The sequence below is a fragment of the Hemibagrus wyckioides genome, linkage group LG23 (assembly GCF_019097595.1).
Source record: "Hemibagrus wyckioides isolate EC202008001 linkage group LG23, SWU_Hwy_1.0, whole genome shotgun sequence".
In the NCBI taxonomy this organism is placed as follows: domain Eukaryota; kingdom Metazoa; phylum Chordata; class Actinopteri; order Siluriformes; family Bagridae; genus Hemibagrus; species Hemibagrus wyckioides.
The window spans coordinates 13,675,358-13,692,401 of NC_080732.1; the positions used below are offsets into that span (position 1 = coordinate 13,675,358).

Consider the following 17,044-nt stretch of genomic DNA (forward strand, 5'->3'; position numbering starts at 1 on the left):
TGAAAAGAGAAGCTTTTAAGCCAATTTTCTTTTCAAATCCTGATTGTGGACATAAAATAAATTTTTTTTTATTTACTTTTTATACAAAATGTAGTTCCCTGTCCATGCTAATGTTTAATTAAACATATTACTTCACTCACGTGCGTTTCTCTTCTCGTAAGTGGCCTGTTTCCTTATAAGGACTTGGCCGGATGACGTATTAAGGGCTCGCGCTGTGTGATGTGGTGTAGGAGCCCGGGCTCGCGCGCAGCTCGTTATAATGGTGTGTGCGCGGACAGCACGCACACACACACACACACACACACAGTCCGGCGGGAAAGGCGCGCGCAGCTGAATGAAACGGAGCGCATGGAGCACGCGCAGGAACTTTGACAGCCGAACTTGAGAGAGACTAACGGGACGAGCTGCGGAATTCTGCAGACTGCATTTGCTTGCTGGTTACGAATCATAGCTCGTGTTTGACACCCGGGGTGCAGCGATGCTGGCGCGTGAGGCTCGAGCGTCCTTCCGCGAGCTTTCTTGTCTAATCTCGGTTAGTCTAATCTTATCTGATTTGCTTTGCCCAACGGATGCTTTCAACTTGGATCTGGAAAACCCCGCTGTGTACAGTGGACCCGCGGGGAGTTACTTTGGATACTCAGTGGACTTTTACCATCCGACGCAGGACAGGCGCGCGTGAGTTCCACAGTATACGCTTCAGTTGTTTATATGCATTGGCTCGTTTCATGAACTGATGTGATGGATGACAATTTAGAGCATCTCGCCTTAGATATAATGCATGCGTCGTGCTGCGTCATGCGTCAACAAATTAAAACATTTTAGCAATTATGCATTCAGTATTCCAATCAAGATGCAGATATTCCTGAAGTTGTGAAGGTCAGTTGTGACCAGGTTCTGACCAGGCTGCATCATCATTTGTTCGAGATGCATTAACACTTTACTGCTGACTTCAAAGTCTGTCCAGAATTTTAGAGTCTTAAGTGAATGCGCAGTTGGTATTTACATGCTGGTCCAAGTGAGTGCAGTTTAATGTTCTTTCTCTCTCTCTCTCTCTCTCTCTCTCTCTCTCTCTCTCTCTCTCTCTGTGCAGTGTGTCAGTGCTGGTCGGAGCTCCCAAAGCCAACACCACCCAGCCCGGGATTGTGGAGGGCGGTGCGGTTTATTACTGCTCCTGGCCCCCATCTGAGCAGGACTCCTGCCGCGAGATCCCTTTTGATAAAGCAAGTGGGTACACCGTTGTGATCATTTATTAGAGACTTTGTGATATGTTGCTTGTATTGCAGCTTGGACTTAATGCACACGCGCGCGTTCAAGGATGCAACAGAGTACAAGTTCCCAGTCCCCATAGAATTTAATATGCACGTATAAAATTAACGTTTGTTTTTATTCAATCCTCCCTGTTTTCAGATGCTTCGTTTATACACATTCCGGCTCCGACAATAAAAAGATCAAAACCCACATCCAAGACCGAGCTGATTTCCTCGCATATGGTTTGGTTTAAAGCGGCGGAGCGGAGTAATTACCACGCGCTCCACGAGAAAGGCGCGTAACTTTACCTCCATGCGTAGTGTGGCGCAGTGGACATCCTGACGCACGAAGAGCCCAGGGCGCACGATGTTTTCACTATGTCCATGTAGTCCTCTTACTGATAGGCTCGATTTATACTATGAGTTATGACTGTAGGTTCTGCGCAATGAAAGCGCAACGGAGTTAAACCGGCTTAAGCGCAGAAGGAACTTGTGTGGACGTGAGGTCACTTTTAAATTGCGCTTGTCATGTGGGAAGCAGATGCCAAGACCGCTGCAGGGCAAATGCTGTTCGCGGTTTCTGGGCTGTTTTCTATGCGTGTGAATGTGTCAGATGTATTGTACCGGTAAATGTGAGTTGTTGTAGTGGTAAGGTAGGGAGATGCTCAGTCCACACTTTACAACGCTATCGATTCTCACTGCCATGTTGTTTGTTTGTTTACATCGTCCTAATTAATTTTCTCACCCATTCAAGGCAGGGTTATGGTTATCTTTAATGGCAAAGTCAGTCTGCTAGATTATTGCTCCATGTGGAATATAAATACTGAATATTTATCTCAAGTGAGAGTAGCTAATGCATGTTCAGATGACGTCACAAGCTTATTTGCATATTCACTAACATTATGACGCACTGCGTTAGGGTTTCTGGTTTCATCCTGAGCTCAGGTTACTCTTTCTGTCCATAGGGGTTCTCCAATTTTAATTATTTTTAAACAATAATGATGAGTGATTGGTCATTGTGAAAACATGTTGATCAGTGATTGGTCATTACGAAACAGTGGTGATTAGTGATTGGTCTTGTAAAACAATGATCAGTGATTAGACATTAATACAATGGTGATCAGTGATTGGTCATTATGAAACAGTGGTGATCAGAGATTGGTCATTGTGATACATTGGTGATCAGTGATTGGTCATTATGATAAAATGGTGATCATTGATTGGTCATTATGATAAAATGGTGATCAGTGATTGGACATTGCAAAACAGTGGTGATCAGTGATTGGTCATTGTGATACATTGGTGATCAGTGATTGGTCATTGTGATAAAATGGTGATCAGTGATTGGTTATTGTTATAAAATGGTGATCATTGATTGGACATTGTAAAACAGTGGTGATCAGTGATTGGTCATTGTGATAAAATGGTGATCAGTGATTGGTCATTGTGATAAAATGGTGATCAGTGATTGGTTATTGTTATAAAATGGTGATCATTGATTGGACATTGTAAAACAGTGGTGATCAGTGATTGGTCATTGTGATAAAATGGTGATCAGTGATTGGTCATTGTGATAAAATGGTGATCAGTGATTGGTCATTGTGATAAAATGGTGATCAGTGATTCGTTATTGTTATAAAATGGTGATCATTGATTGGACATTGCAAAACAGTGGTGATCAGTGATTGGTCATTGTGATACATTGGTGATCAGTGATTGGACATTGCAAAACAGTGGTGATCAGTGATTGGTCATTGTGATACATTGGTGATCAGTGATTGGTCATTGTGATAAAATGGTGATCAGTGATTGGACATTGCAAAACAGTGGTGATCAGTGATTGGTCATTGTGATACATTGGTGATCAGTGATTGGTCATTGTGATACATTGGTGATCAGTGATTGGTCATTATGATACATTGGTGATCAGTGATTGGTCACTGTGATAAAATGGTGATCATTGATTGGACATTGCAAAACAGTGGTGATCAGTGATTGGTCATTGTGATAAAATGGTGATCAGTGATTGGCCATTGTGATAAAATGGTGATCATTGATTGGACATTGCAAAACAGTGGTGATCAGTGATTGGTCATTGTGATAAAATGGTGATCAGTGATTGGCCGTTGTGATAAAATGGTGATCATTGATTTGACATTGCAAAACAGTGGTGATCAGTGATTGGTCATTGTGATAAAATGGTGATTGGACATTGCAAAACAGTGGTGATCAGTGATTGGTCATTGTGATACATTGGTGATCAGTGATTGGTCATTGTGATAAAATGGTGATCAGTGATTGGACATTGCAAAACAGTGGTGATCAGTGATTGGTCATTGTGATACATTAGTGATCAGTGATTGGTCATTGTGATAAAATGGTGATCATTGATTGGACATTGCAAAACAGTGGTGATCAGTGATTGGCCATTGCGATACATTGGTGATCAGTGATTGGTCATTGTGATACAATGGTGATCAGTGATTGGTCATTGTGATACAATGATGATCATTAATTGGACATTGTGATACAATGGTGATCAGTGATTGGTCATTGTGATACAATGATGATCATTAATTGGACATTGTGATACAATGGTGATCAGTGATTGGTCATTGTGATACAATGATGATCATTAATTGGACATTGTGAACATCGGCTTGCGTAAGCTCAGCTCAGTCAGGCTCTGCACGCTGTTCCTAAGTCGACTAAACCTGCTTTCTCACCTCACATAACCAGCTGCTGTGATGTGAAGAAATTCATTGATTCATTCAGCCGGTTCATTTGGATAAACAGACATTTCAGACATTTTAGATCATTTAAACCTTGTCCTCCATCATCTGCGTGATCTTTGCAGGCAGACAGCCATGACAAGGTTGGACATGATCCTAATTAAAAACATTTCCATGTTATCTTAAAGACAAATATTTCATTTTTTTAGCTGTTTTCCAGAATTCAAGCACACAAACATCCACTGGATCGGATGGCAATATATGATATGATAATCCAACATTGTACAATAAATGCAAATGAGGAGGTTTTGTTATTAGACACTGTTGTACGATCCAATATTTTTGGCAATGGAGTAAAATAGACCATTCAAAGGTGATCATCTGTGACACTATTTGAATTCATTATGTGATTAAGGTTAATTATCAAATTTAATACACTATTACATTTATTCTTAAAAACGCCAGCCATGGATTTTCTAATGTCTGGATATTTTGTACACACCCATTTACAAAATTTCTCTTACGTGTGTGGAAGGAAAGAGCCTGTATCTGTTTACGGGTAATAAGCTGGAGTTATAGGTCTATACACCGACATGAAAGAAGTACCGGTGTGTTATTTAGATGGGGGATAAAGTTGAAGAGGTGGGAAAAAGAGACAGACAGGAAGACAGGGACAAGACGCTTTAAAGAACCCTGAACACATGGGGAATAAGTGGAACTCAGCCAGCAAGGTCGGCTCACATGTCTGCTTTTTATTAGACACAGAGAAACTCTTTGGAACCCCACCACCACCAACACCCCGGGCCTTTCTGCTTAGCCAACTCAGAGTGCATGCACACACATTATCAGATTCATTAGTCACGTTGTCGTGACCCTTGATCCCGCCGTGGCATCCAGACGTCGTTTCTGGGAAAATTTACATCTTTGGTCAACTTTGATAAATGACCAATGCAGTAAAGACAAAGCGAGTTAAATGCATTTGATACACTGTAAACTACCACATACCTGAAGTCACTTGTCTGGTGCACACACACACACAGAGAGAGAGAGAGAGAGAGAGAGAGAGAGACTTACAAAGTGACATATCTGCCTCTTCTAGAGTTACACCAGACACATTCCATCGCTTCGAGCTTAAAGGGAAGACCTATTCTTCATGATTTACACATCTGTAATGTCCGTATGCATGTGCTGATATTACATTTATGATCATTTCGACTAACTCACCATATTACCATGGTTTTGTATTTCTTAAAAATTTGTAGCCATTTAAATAGGTTGTATTTCAACCATAAACGAACCATAAAGAGCATCAGCTCTCACAATCCTTTCAGCGTACATCTTTTGTTGCACATTTGGTTGATTTCACACGTTAAAAGAAACTGGGGTTTTGTGCCATTTTCTCAGCACAGACATCAGATTTGAGTGCATGTGATTTGCCGTAAACAACATGCACTCAAATTTGTTTGTTTAATTAGTTTGTTAGCTAAATACCGACATGGAGATACTTAAGGTCAGTATCCTGTTACTGGATAGTTGTTACTGTAGTTCTTGCTGTCACTGCAGGTGTTAGAGTCTCTCTTTTTTTGCCCCCATATTGTGTCGCAAAGCTTTAACGAAGAAGAGCCACACACAAAAAAATTGCAAGATGTATGTCCAGTATATTTTTTTCCTAGCTAGTTTAAATAAAAGAAGAAAATGAGTGGAGTAGAATGTTAGCTAACTAGCATGTTAGTGTACTCTTCCGGGAACTAGAGCCGTGAGACATGACCGACTTCCTGAGACATGATCGTCGGTAACCGTTGGCGACGAGATGACTTTTCTCAACGACTTTGATGCGGCGACTATCGATGGGAGTAAAGACAGTAGAGTGCCTCTAATTCATCTTGTATGATATGATGTGTGTATAAACTGGTGAATTTTAGATACAAACCTTAAATCTCTTTGCACAATGTTTTAGCAAGAAGACTAATTGTTTAAGTAGTTCATAAACTTTATTACTATGGCAACCAGTAGTAGGAACGCGTACTTATGACTTCATAGCATAGTACAGCGACTGACGACTTGCAGTGATAATGTTTCCGTATGTGTGAACGCAGCCTAATTGTGAAAATTCGCTAACATTCTTGTAGTGTTTATTAATACACTGGTTCACATTCTCACTCTCAGCTAGATATATATATATATATATATATATATAAATGAACTGCTCAGTCCACTGTAGTTACCACACAAGAGGAAAGCTACACTGAATAGAAATTCAGATTAAGACTAATGAGTTATTTGTCGTGGGACAATAAAGTCCTTTTGGAATCAGTTCTTGTCCATCCAACACAGTTAAAACCATACAGTGTGAATATTTCCAGATATTATTCCTCTAATACCAAGAAGACCACTACACATATGGACTACAAACACGTCTGGTACTTAACACACTTCACTCTGGTTTATTTAAAGGTATAAAAGAAATTGTCACGTCTCATTATTCCAACGCTATACGAGGATGATAACAGCGGAGTCCTACAGCTTTTAAAAGCAGCTGACATTGTTTGGCTTGTATTTTGGAGTGTGTAGTAAAACAGGTCACTGAGCACTGAACTCTTAAATGAGCCCCTGCTGTTTGTTTATGCAGTTTGTTCAGGAGAAACCAGCAGAATGGGTTTAATTAACACATGAGGTATTGGGATGCTTGGGATGCATGGTTCTTGTCTTTTGTTGGGAGACAGGTTTGATTTTTTGGGGGGAGATTTTGGTTGTTTGGTGGTTTTAGGATTAGTAATGTAGTGTAATGTAGTTTCACCCAGATATTTTCATATTCAATAGACTGTTATGATCTTTGAGCAGTCTTGTTGTTTCGATGATGTACCGATGAAACTGAAGAGTGTTTCCAGCAATAGATAATAAAGCGAGAATAAAGCACTGACTATACACTCTTAAAAAAATAGCATCCTTAGCATCCTTTGTTAAACCCTAGGGTTCTGTACTTGGCCAAAAGAACCAACTCTATGGAGTAGAACCTACTCTATGGAGAAGGTTTGAAGAACATTGAACCCTTTATACAAAAAGGGGTTCCATAATTATAAACAACAAATTTTTTTGAAATAGTTTAATTTTTTTAATATTTTAAAATACAATGATAGAAGCACTTTAATAAGAGGGAGGAGTTTTGCTATTTTTATAACAAAATGTTATTGTTTTTATTAAACCATTTATTTTCATAGAATAGGATGCCAGTACTGGACTTTATACCACAGTCATGTTAAATTTTTAATACTAACTGGTCAGTAGTTGTCTAATAGCAGCCCTGAAAGTAGTTCCGGCTGTAAATTCAGATCACATGCTGATATTATTATGCTCATTAGCATTTCAGTACTGAAAACTCATTTGCGCGGACTTATGTACGGTGGACGGTTCACATACACCTGATATTAAACAGATATTAAATATGATATCAATGATATTAAAAAGCATGGTGTATATTTAACACATAAAAAATGTTGATATTGTGTATGTAAGGAGATGTTTAACATTTATGGAAGCCTCCAGTAAAGAGGCTAGTGATGGAATAACAGAAATGTGTCTCATGGGTGTTCCATAACATTAAATATTAAGAAATTATACATTAAATCAATTCAATTTTAAAATATGAAATCATTAACAAATCAGAATCGAGTGTTTGAACCACATTACCTATCAACCCCTGCAACCCCAATTTCTTTGTCACACTGCACTATAATTATGTAGTCTGGATTTAGATTAGATTATATAGTCTGGATTTAGACTGGATTATATAGTCTGGATTTAGTCTGTGATTATATAGTCTGGATTTAGGATGGATTATATAGTCTGGATTATATAGTCTAAATTTAGACTGGATTATATAGTCTGGATTTAGTCTGGATTATATAGTCTGGATTTAGACTGCATTATATAGTCTGGATTTAGACTGTGATTATATAGTCTGGATTTAGACTGTGATTATATAGTCTGGATTTAGACTGTGATTATATAGTCTGGATTTAGACTGTGATTATATAGTCTGGATTTAGACTGGATTATACAGTCTGGATTTAGACTGGATTATATAGTCTGGATTTAGTCTGGATTATATAGTCTGGATTTAGACTGCATTATATAGTCTGGATTTAGACTGTGATTATATAGTCTGGATTTAGACTGTGATTATATAGTCTGGATTTAGACTGTGATTATATAGTCTGGATTTAGACTGCATTATATAGTCTGGATTTAGACTGTGATTATATAGTCTGGATTTAGACTGTGATTATATAGTCTGGATTTAGACTGTGATTATATAGTCTGGATTTAGACTGTGATTATATAGTCTGGATTTAGACTGGATTATACAGTCTGGATTTAGACTGGATTATATAGTCTGGAATTAGACTGTGATTATACAGTCTGGATTTAGACTGGATTATATAGTCTGGAATTAGACTGTGATTATACAGTCTAAATCCAGACGATATAATCACAGTCTAAATCCAGACTATATAATCGAGTCTACAAATCAGAATCAAGTGTTTGAACCACATTACCCTTCAGCCCACTTACCTGTGTCCCCTTTCAAGCAGATGAACATTGAATATAAAATGTAATATAAGAAGAATAAAAATGTTGGGAGATTCCTATTAGTAGAAATTAATCAATATTTGAGTGATAATCATGTAACTATGATTCTTATCGGTGAATATTTGAGCACATTGCCATAATCATGATTAATTCCTCGTCTTATGTGAGTCTGGAAGTAGGCAACGTCATAGTGGATGCAGTCTAAATCCTAAATCTTGTGTTTTGTGGCTAACGAGTAACAGATGAACATTTAGCGTCATGTATCCATCCATTCATCTGATAAGCAGAGAAAGAGATCATCATATCTAGTGATACTGTATAAGACTGACACAGACCGTGTCTCAGGACAGATTTGCGTTAATGTAATGGACAGTGTAATAGGAGGACAGAGGGAGGAAGAGGAGGCCGATGAAAGATTAATGTTCTTGCATTTTAATGAAGTGTGGACTGTGCCATACTCTACTTTAACCAGAGCCATCTGTGTGACCCGAGGTCTGTAGCGGAACACGCTGAACCCCCTACAGACAAAAACACACACATACACACACACATACCACATGAACACTCTCTCTCTCTCTGGCTCTCTCTTTCTCGCTCTCTCTCTCTTATCCAGAGATTCTATGGTGAAAAAAAGAAACCTTTTGTTAACGTCCAGCAATTTGATGAATACAAAGATTTTGCATTTTTATCGTAATTGTAAAAGTCAAGTGCCCGAAATGTGTGACCAAAATAGTGTTCTTTCTGTTAAGACACTAGAACACACAGGAATCTGTTCAGACATACTAGTCATTATTTCTGTCTTATAGTCATATGTTGTGAACAAGGGACTTCATATCCATGTACTGTGAATCTACGGAATCACAGAATCTAGCTCACTAGGGCACCATCCATTTTGTAGCTAGCTATTAATTAGGCTAGATCTTTATATATATGTATATACATACATACATACATACATACATACATATATATATATATATCATTATAAACACCGCCAATACTGATTAGAAGATTTGGTAATTCATACTATTTGTTTTATTTGCATTGTAGCTGTGAATGTCTTGTGACAGAGCAAATATACAGAGGAATTGTTTCTGTTTATATGACTCCATTTTCTGCCAAAGTCCTACAAAAGATCACTGAATTTGGTCATTTCCTTAAATCGCAGGTTTATTGCTAGAGGATCTACATCATATTATTTGAGATGGAGAACATGCTTTTGTAGAGTTTGTTACAGATTTTGTATTATATAGTAATCATATTAAAAGACTATATAATCACAGTCTAAATCTAGACTATATAATCACAGTCTAAATCCAGACTATATAATCCAGTCTAAATCCACACTATATAATCCAGTCTAAATCCACACTATATAATCACAGTCTAAATCCAAACTATGTAATACAGTCTAAATCCACACTATATAATCACAGTCTAAATCTAGACTATATAATCACAGTCTTAGTCCAGACTATATAATCCAGTCTAAATCCACACTATATAATCCAGTCTAAATCCACACTATATAATCACAGTCTAAATCCAAACTATGTAATCCAGTCTAAATCCACACTATATAATCACAGTCTAAATCCAAACTATGTAATACAGTCTAAATCCAAACTATGTAATACAGTCTAAATCCAAACTATGTAATACAGTCTAAATCCACACTATATAATCACAGTCTAAATCCACACTATACAATACAGTCTAAATCCAAACTATGTAATACAGTCTAAATCCAGACTATATAATCCAGTCTAAATCCACACTATATAATACAGTCTAAATCCAGACTATGTAATACAGTCTAAATCCAGACTATATAATCACAGTCTGAATCCGCACTATATAATCACAGTCTAAATCCAAACTATGTAGTACAGTCTAAATCCGCACTATATAATCCAGTCTAAATCCAAACTATGTAATACAGTCTAAATCCAGACTATATAATCACAGTCTAAATCCGCACTATATAATCCAGTCTAAATCCAAACTATGTAATACAGTCTAAATCCAGACTATATAATCCAGTCTAAATCCACACTATATAATACAGTCTAAATCCAGACTATGTAATACAGTCTAAATCCAGACTATATAATCACAGTCTGAATCCGCACTATATAATCACAGTCTAAATCCAAACTATGTAGTACAGTCTAAATCCGCACTATATAATCCAGTCTAAATCCAAACTATGTAATACAGTCTAAATCCAGACTAAATACAGACTATATAAGCACAGTCTAAATCCAGACTAAATCCAAACTATACAATCCAGTCTAAATCAACACTATATAATTCAGTCTAAATCCAGACTATATAATCCAGTCTAAATCCACACTATATAATACAGTCTAAATCCAGACTATGTAATACAGTCTAAATCCAGACTATATAAACACAGTCTGAATCCGCACTATATAATCACAGTCTAAATCCAAACTATGTAATACAGTCTAAATCCGCACTATATAATCCAGTCTAAATCCAAACTATGTAATACAGTCTAAATCCAGACTAAATACAGACTATACAATCCAGTCTAAATCAACACTATATAATCCAGTCTAAATCCAAACTATGTAATACAGTCTAAATCCAGACTAAATACAGACTATACAATCCAGTCTAAATCAACACTATATAATTCAGTCTAAATCCAGACTATATAATCACAGTCTGAATCCGCACTATGTAATACAGTCTAAATCCGCACTATATAATCCAGTCTAAATCCAAACTATGTAATACAGTCTAAATCCAGACTAAATACAGACTATATAAGCACAGTCTAAATCCAGACTAAATCCAAACTATACAATCCAGTCTAAATCAACACTATATAATTCAGTCTAAATCCAGACTATATAATCCAGTCTAAATCCAGACTATATAATCCAGTTTACATCCAGACTATATAGTTCAGTCTAAATCATAACTATATAATCCAGTCTAAATCCACACTATATAATCCAGATTAAATATAATCACACTATTATCACAGTCTAAAGTCAGAATATGATAGCTTTTTAAGTTGTGGAAATACCCTTAGAAATATGTGTATTGATTGTTTTTAATATCAATTCATTATTTATTTGTTTATTGTACACACTCCTTATTTATTTCTCTTTCCTTTTCCCAGATAACAGGATGGTTAAGGTGAACGGGTCACGTGAGCAGTTGGAGTTCAAATCCCACCAGTGGTTTGGAGCTACCGTCCGTACACACAGGGGTAAAGTAGTGGTGAGTGTTTCTGAAAACGTTAGCCCTATAAATGGCCCTAACGAGGCTATAGCAGTCATGCTAATAGGTAATATATTACTTTCTGCCTCCTTAGATGGAAAACGTGGAATGCTTAGCCCTTGTGTTTTCCCCTTCCACAGAAACGCAATTGAAAGCTGGTAGTATGTGAGATTAAGGCACGCGTGGTTGATTTACTGGATGTTAAATTGTGCATAAGATATGTACAGTTAAATAATAAAGGAAGATTTATGGAGTGGGGAAACACCGCTCTATCTTCAAGCTGTTGAGGGTTTCTTGGAAACGAGTGTGGAAGCGTGTGGTTGATATCGTATACCAGTTATTAACTCCACGGCTATGTAGATAACTTACATAAGAGAGTCGCTCAGATTACAGTGGCAGATTTGTGTGGGAGAATATTTGTAATGTACTGTCATATTAGGAAGACATGATTAGAAACAAGGAGGTTGTGATAATGGAAGTGTTCTTTATATATTAGTATACTTGTGTGTATTTTTATCAAGATATTTAAAGAGAGTGATATGAAAAAGTGTGATTTTAAGCTGGCTATGGCTATTCAGAGTAACAGACAAAGAAGAACGTTTCAAGAAATATTGAGAGCCAACTTGTATAGTTTAGTGTTCGAGTCAATTTACAGATTGAGTCCTTGCTAGAGTGGTTCATGAGCGGTCTGCAAACTACGCCTTTCTATTTTTTATTTTTTCCTATAAAAATGTAGTAAGCGTGAATAGAATTCAGCAGACAGGAAAGCAATTCTATCGGTCATGTCACTAACTTTTGCCCGGCTTATTTTTTAAAAATAGTTGCATATTTTGTTGCATATCTGAAATAAAATAGCGCTAGCTAGCTACCATTAATAGCAAAAATCGCTGCATCATGACAGTATTTATCATTCATAGATGGATTAATAATGAGCACTGAGGTCATCCTGTCCACTGACATACCTTGAGGTTTTCAAGGTGAAATTATATGCTTTTATTATTTTATATTATCTCTTTTACATTTCAGTTGGGATATAAAAGTAGCGCAGATTAAATATGCAAGATACTGCACATGTAGTGTCTTTGTGTTCAAGATCTAACAAGCAGGACAGGGTCAACTGGATATCTATTAGGAAATTAATAAACAGAAAATAAAGGTTAGCATTCAGAACAAAGCTTGGTTTAATGAATTAATCGAATTCATTTGATATGCTGCTGATCTCTGTTAACTAATACTAATTACTATCAACTCTTGTAGCATTCACAGCTCATTGACGTTTTTCAGTACAGCTAAACTCACTGAAGCGTAGCTGTCAGTGCTAAGTGGATTTACAGAGTCATTTTAGTTCAACAAAGACTTTTCGCATAATTTTCCCAACACATCTGAGGAAAATGTTGATATCTCTATTGGTTTAGACTTGTGTTCACTGGAAGGGGTTTATACTAGCAATGTAAACCATTAGCCTGATTTCCAGAAGAAATGTTTATCATGCTTTGAGTTTTATTCAGTCTTTTTTTTATAACTAAAGCACTTATCGTTGAATACTGTGTGTGTGTGTGTGTGTGTGTGTGTGTCCACAGGCCTGTGCACCTCTTTATCACTGGCGAACAGTGAAGATCAGTGGTGAGATGGATCCAGTGGGCACATGCTATGTTGCTGTGCAGAACTTCAGTGCCTATGCAGAATACTCACCATGTAGAACAAGTGAGTCTCTCTCTCTCTCCCTCTCTCTCTCTCTCTCTCTCTCACACACACACACACATGCATACAGTATACAGCATATATCCAATAGCATTCCATGAGATATTCCTCGACAGAAAGCACCATATTGAAAGTTTAACTGCTGACATTATCCCTCTGTCCAGCTGACTGTGTTCTTTGTGTATGGGATGGATGGCGGTATTCCCCCCCTCGTCAGTCAGAGAGACGTTAACCAGTCGTAGGCGCTTGTGAGCTCATGCATTACATTTGAGTGTGTTCAGCCATCCTGTGGGGTAACACGTGCAGCAGTTCACAGAGATGCCGTGCCTTCACGTGTCTCAAAGGGAAGCTAACACATAGCCCTCACCTTGACCTTCACTTTCCTGAATAAAGCCATTCACGTACAGTATAAATGAAAAATGAATCGTGAGCCAAATGAATTGCTCACGACGTCCGATATACAAGCATACACTATTTTATGGTACAGCTCTGTGAAGCCACAATAAACCCAGACACTCTTTCTGTTTCTCACACCACATCACTAGGCCTGATGCCAAGGCACTTTTGTACCCGGGCTATAAACAGCGATCAAAGCAGTGTACACTGTTTGTTTTTGCTGTTTCCTGCCCGGCTCATAAGCTTTGATAAGTTCGAGAAGATGAGGGGTGATATGGTAAAAATATACTGTCATGGTATTTCACGTGACACACCCATGAAACACGTCAGCAATGTTATTACATAAAGAAGAAAAAATCTATTATCTATCATTAACTATCAAAACTATCGATTAAGGTAAATATGTAGTCAAACTAATATGTAGAATGGGTTAAACAACAACAACAACAACAAACAACAGCTAGGGCTTATCTTGACACCAGTAGTTGCTGTGATATAAAACTCTCCTTATGAATTGTATGTTTCTGGCACAAAAATAATTATTATCCCACAGCACTGTTGAACGCTCTTGTGGCATTCACTTCCTGATAGCAAGCTGTTGACCTTTTTTAAGTACAGCAGAACTCACCAAAACACATGCTAACGATAATTACAATGTAATTTTAGCTAAACAAAGTCTTTTCATACTAATTTCCCAACACATCTGAGGAAAATATTGATAGTCTTTATAGTTTTGTCTCATTTTCAACACGTTATCAATTACATTGGCTGTATTGATTAAATAAAGCGGCACATTCTAGCCAGCTGGCCTGAATATTAGCATCGTTTCCTTTAATAGTCGCTAAGCCACATCTTTCACGTCTTGAATGACAATTTTATTTTTATTTTTTATCAAAAGCACAAATCTGAGTTCCAGTCGAATGCCTTGTGTTTCCAATCTTTATGTGTGATGCTCTGGGAGAATCTCTCACGTCATAAAGAACAGATCTGTCAGTATAATTCTTTTAGCAGCTCATCAGAGCACATTGTTCTTGTCAGTATACAAGTGTAATGATTTGAGAAAGGGAATTAGTGGATGATATATTAGCTTCTAATGGCTATTAAGTCCTCTTGGCTCTCTGATAAACACTGTGAAGTGGCTGCCTGGCAGGTCGTTACAGTAACTGTGCCAAGGTAGAGAGCTCAGTGTTTAATTTAACCAGCTCTGCTAGGTTCGTGGTATACACATGCTTGGCAGCTCAGAGCAAAATACTTACAAAGCATGGAAGTTATTTCAATACAAATGTCATAATTTTCTGAGACAGGTATTATTGTATCAGCTAATTGACTGTGATTTGCATTTTTCTTTTACAAAATAAAATAGAATAAAATAAAATAAAATAAAATAAAATAAAATAAAATAAAATAAAATAAAATAAAATAAAATAAAATAAAATAAAACAAAACTCCATCCAGGGTGTATCCTGCCATGATGCCTGATGACGCCTGAGATAAGGGGTACAGACAATGAAATGAAAAAATGAATATTAATTGCCATCATTTTTTTTACCATATAAAACTTTTCAATAACACAAAAAACCAAAACAATAAATAGTAGCACTTTAGAATTATATGGTTGAGTCTTTCAAATATTCTATCTCATTTCTGAATTCTATAAAATGTTTTTACCTTTAAAACATCTTCTCTCTGCTTCTAGCTCACTTTTGCCATCGGCCCATTGACTGTGTGAAATGATGAGCTTGAGAACTGGTTCTAGCTTAAATTACTTAGGCTTATGACATGTTTAGGAAGAGAGAACATAACTAAGCTCATAAAAATGATTGCCATGACTTGTTATTTCGATATGGAAAAGTAACGATGTTGATATTTTTGGTGCAGATAATCCAGACCCTGAAGGACAAGGCTTCTGTCAGGCCGGCTTCAGCGTGGACTTCACTAAGGTAACTGCTCCATCATTACTCTACTTTGTGTATGTGCTCATACTGTCTTACACAATAGATTGCAATATTCAACATGACAGCAAAGCCAAAGCTTAAGGTCAAAACTAGACCTTGACCAACCAGAAACTAGAGACGAAAACTAGAAAGAAGTATAGTGTTCATACCTCTAGAACAGTACCAGAGATGTACAGAATTTCTGCTGACACACTGAAGCTGTTCTGGTCGCTTGTGATGGCCAAACACCTTAAGACCCTTAATATTGTTCTTTTTATTTGTCACATATTCTTAGCTGTACAAGGGTTAGCTGTACACACAGAAGAGGAAGCAAATCAGGATGTGGGAAATGTTTTTTTTTAATTAAACCTAATATTTATGTTTGTTGATTTGCCAGAGGACATTCCCATTGATAAATTTAGCAAATCTAAACACGTCCTTATTAGCCATAGCATCATCAAATAATCACATCCTGATCATACCTGAATAACAGGTTAGGGATTTAATCATGGAAATGATTGATGATCAAAACTGTCTAGTGTGTGTTTACAAGTGATATCTCTTTATTGGGAAAGTCAGCGTCATCCTTTCTTTCCTCCCGTCTCTTCCTGTCTAAGTGTCATGAGAACGATATAATAAGTTTACTAAAAACGGATTAAGGAGTAAAAGAAAACCAAGCGGAACGGAAGAGAGATGGATACATGACCTCTGACCTCTTCCTAAAGCAGGAAGAGGCCTCCATTCCTTCAACGTCTCTCCCTTGCCCACACCGTCTCCCAGTACTTAATATAACCATATTTTCTCATTTGCTTATGTAGACAAATTGCTCATGTCTCACTTCCTGTCCTCAACGTTACTTATTTATTCACTCTCCTGTTAGTCTGTGTCAGTGCTAACATACTCCAGATGCACACACGCATGATTTCAACCTTCACACATCACTAATGTCAGTGCATCTGCCCCATCCTTCACCCCAAATTAAAAGCTGGGACACGCAGATGGTCTGAACAAAGCCTTTTTTTTTTCATAAAACACACATCTACACTCTTTCGACTTGTTTTCAATTAGATTAGGGCAGGCAATGGACACATAAGGAGGTGTCCAGTTGTCCAGGTGCAGGGACTGATGCTACACAGTCACTCATACACACACATATATTTCAACTCAAAGGTTTATTGGTCACCTA

The 17,044-nt window shown here is 37.2% G+C and overlaps 1 protein-coding gene across 1 annotated transcript in view; it reads left to right on the forward strand.

Annotated features, from left to right (window-relative positions):
• Window positions 1–252: 252 nt before the first annotated feature.
• Window positions 253–17,044, forward strand: part of itga8 (integrin, alpha 8) — a 92,703-nt gene continuing 75,911 nt past the window's right edge. The window contains exons 1-5 of the mRNA XM_058376764.1: window positions 253–675; window positions 1,091–1,224; window positions 11,727–11,827; window positions 13,408–13,531; window positions 15,803–15,864. Of these exons, the coding sequence (XP_058232747.1) occupies window positions 479–675; window positions 1,091–1,224; window positions 11,727–11,827; window positions 13,408–13,531; window positions 15,803–15,864 (618 nt within the window). The 5' untranslated portion in view covers window positions 253–478. The remainder of the gene's footprint in view (window positions 676–1,090; window positions 1,225–11,726; window positions 11,828–13,407; window positions 13,532–15,802; window positions 15,865–17,044) is intronic.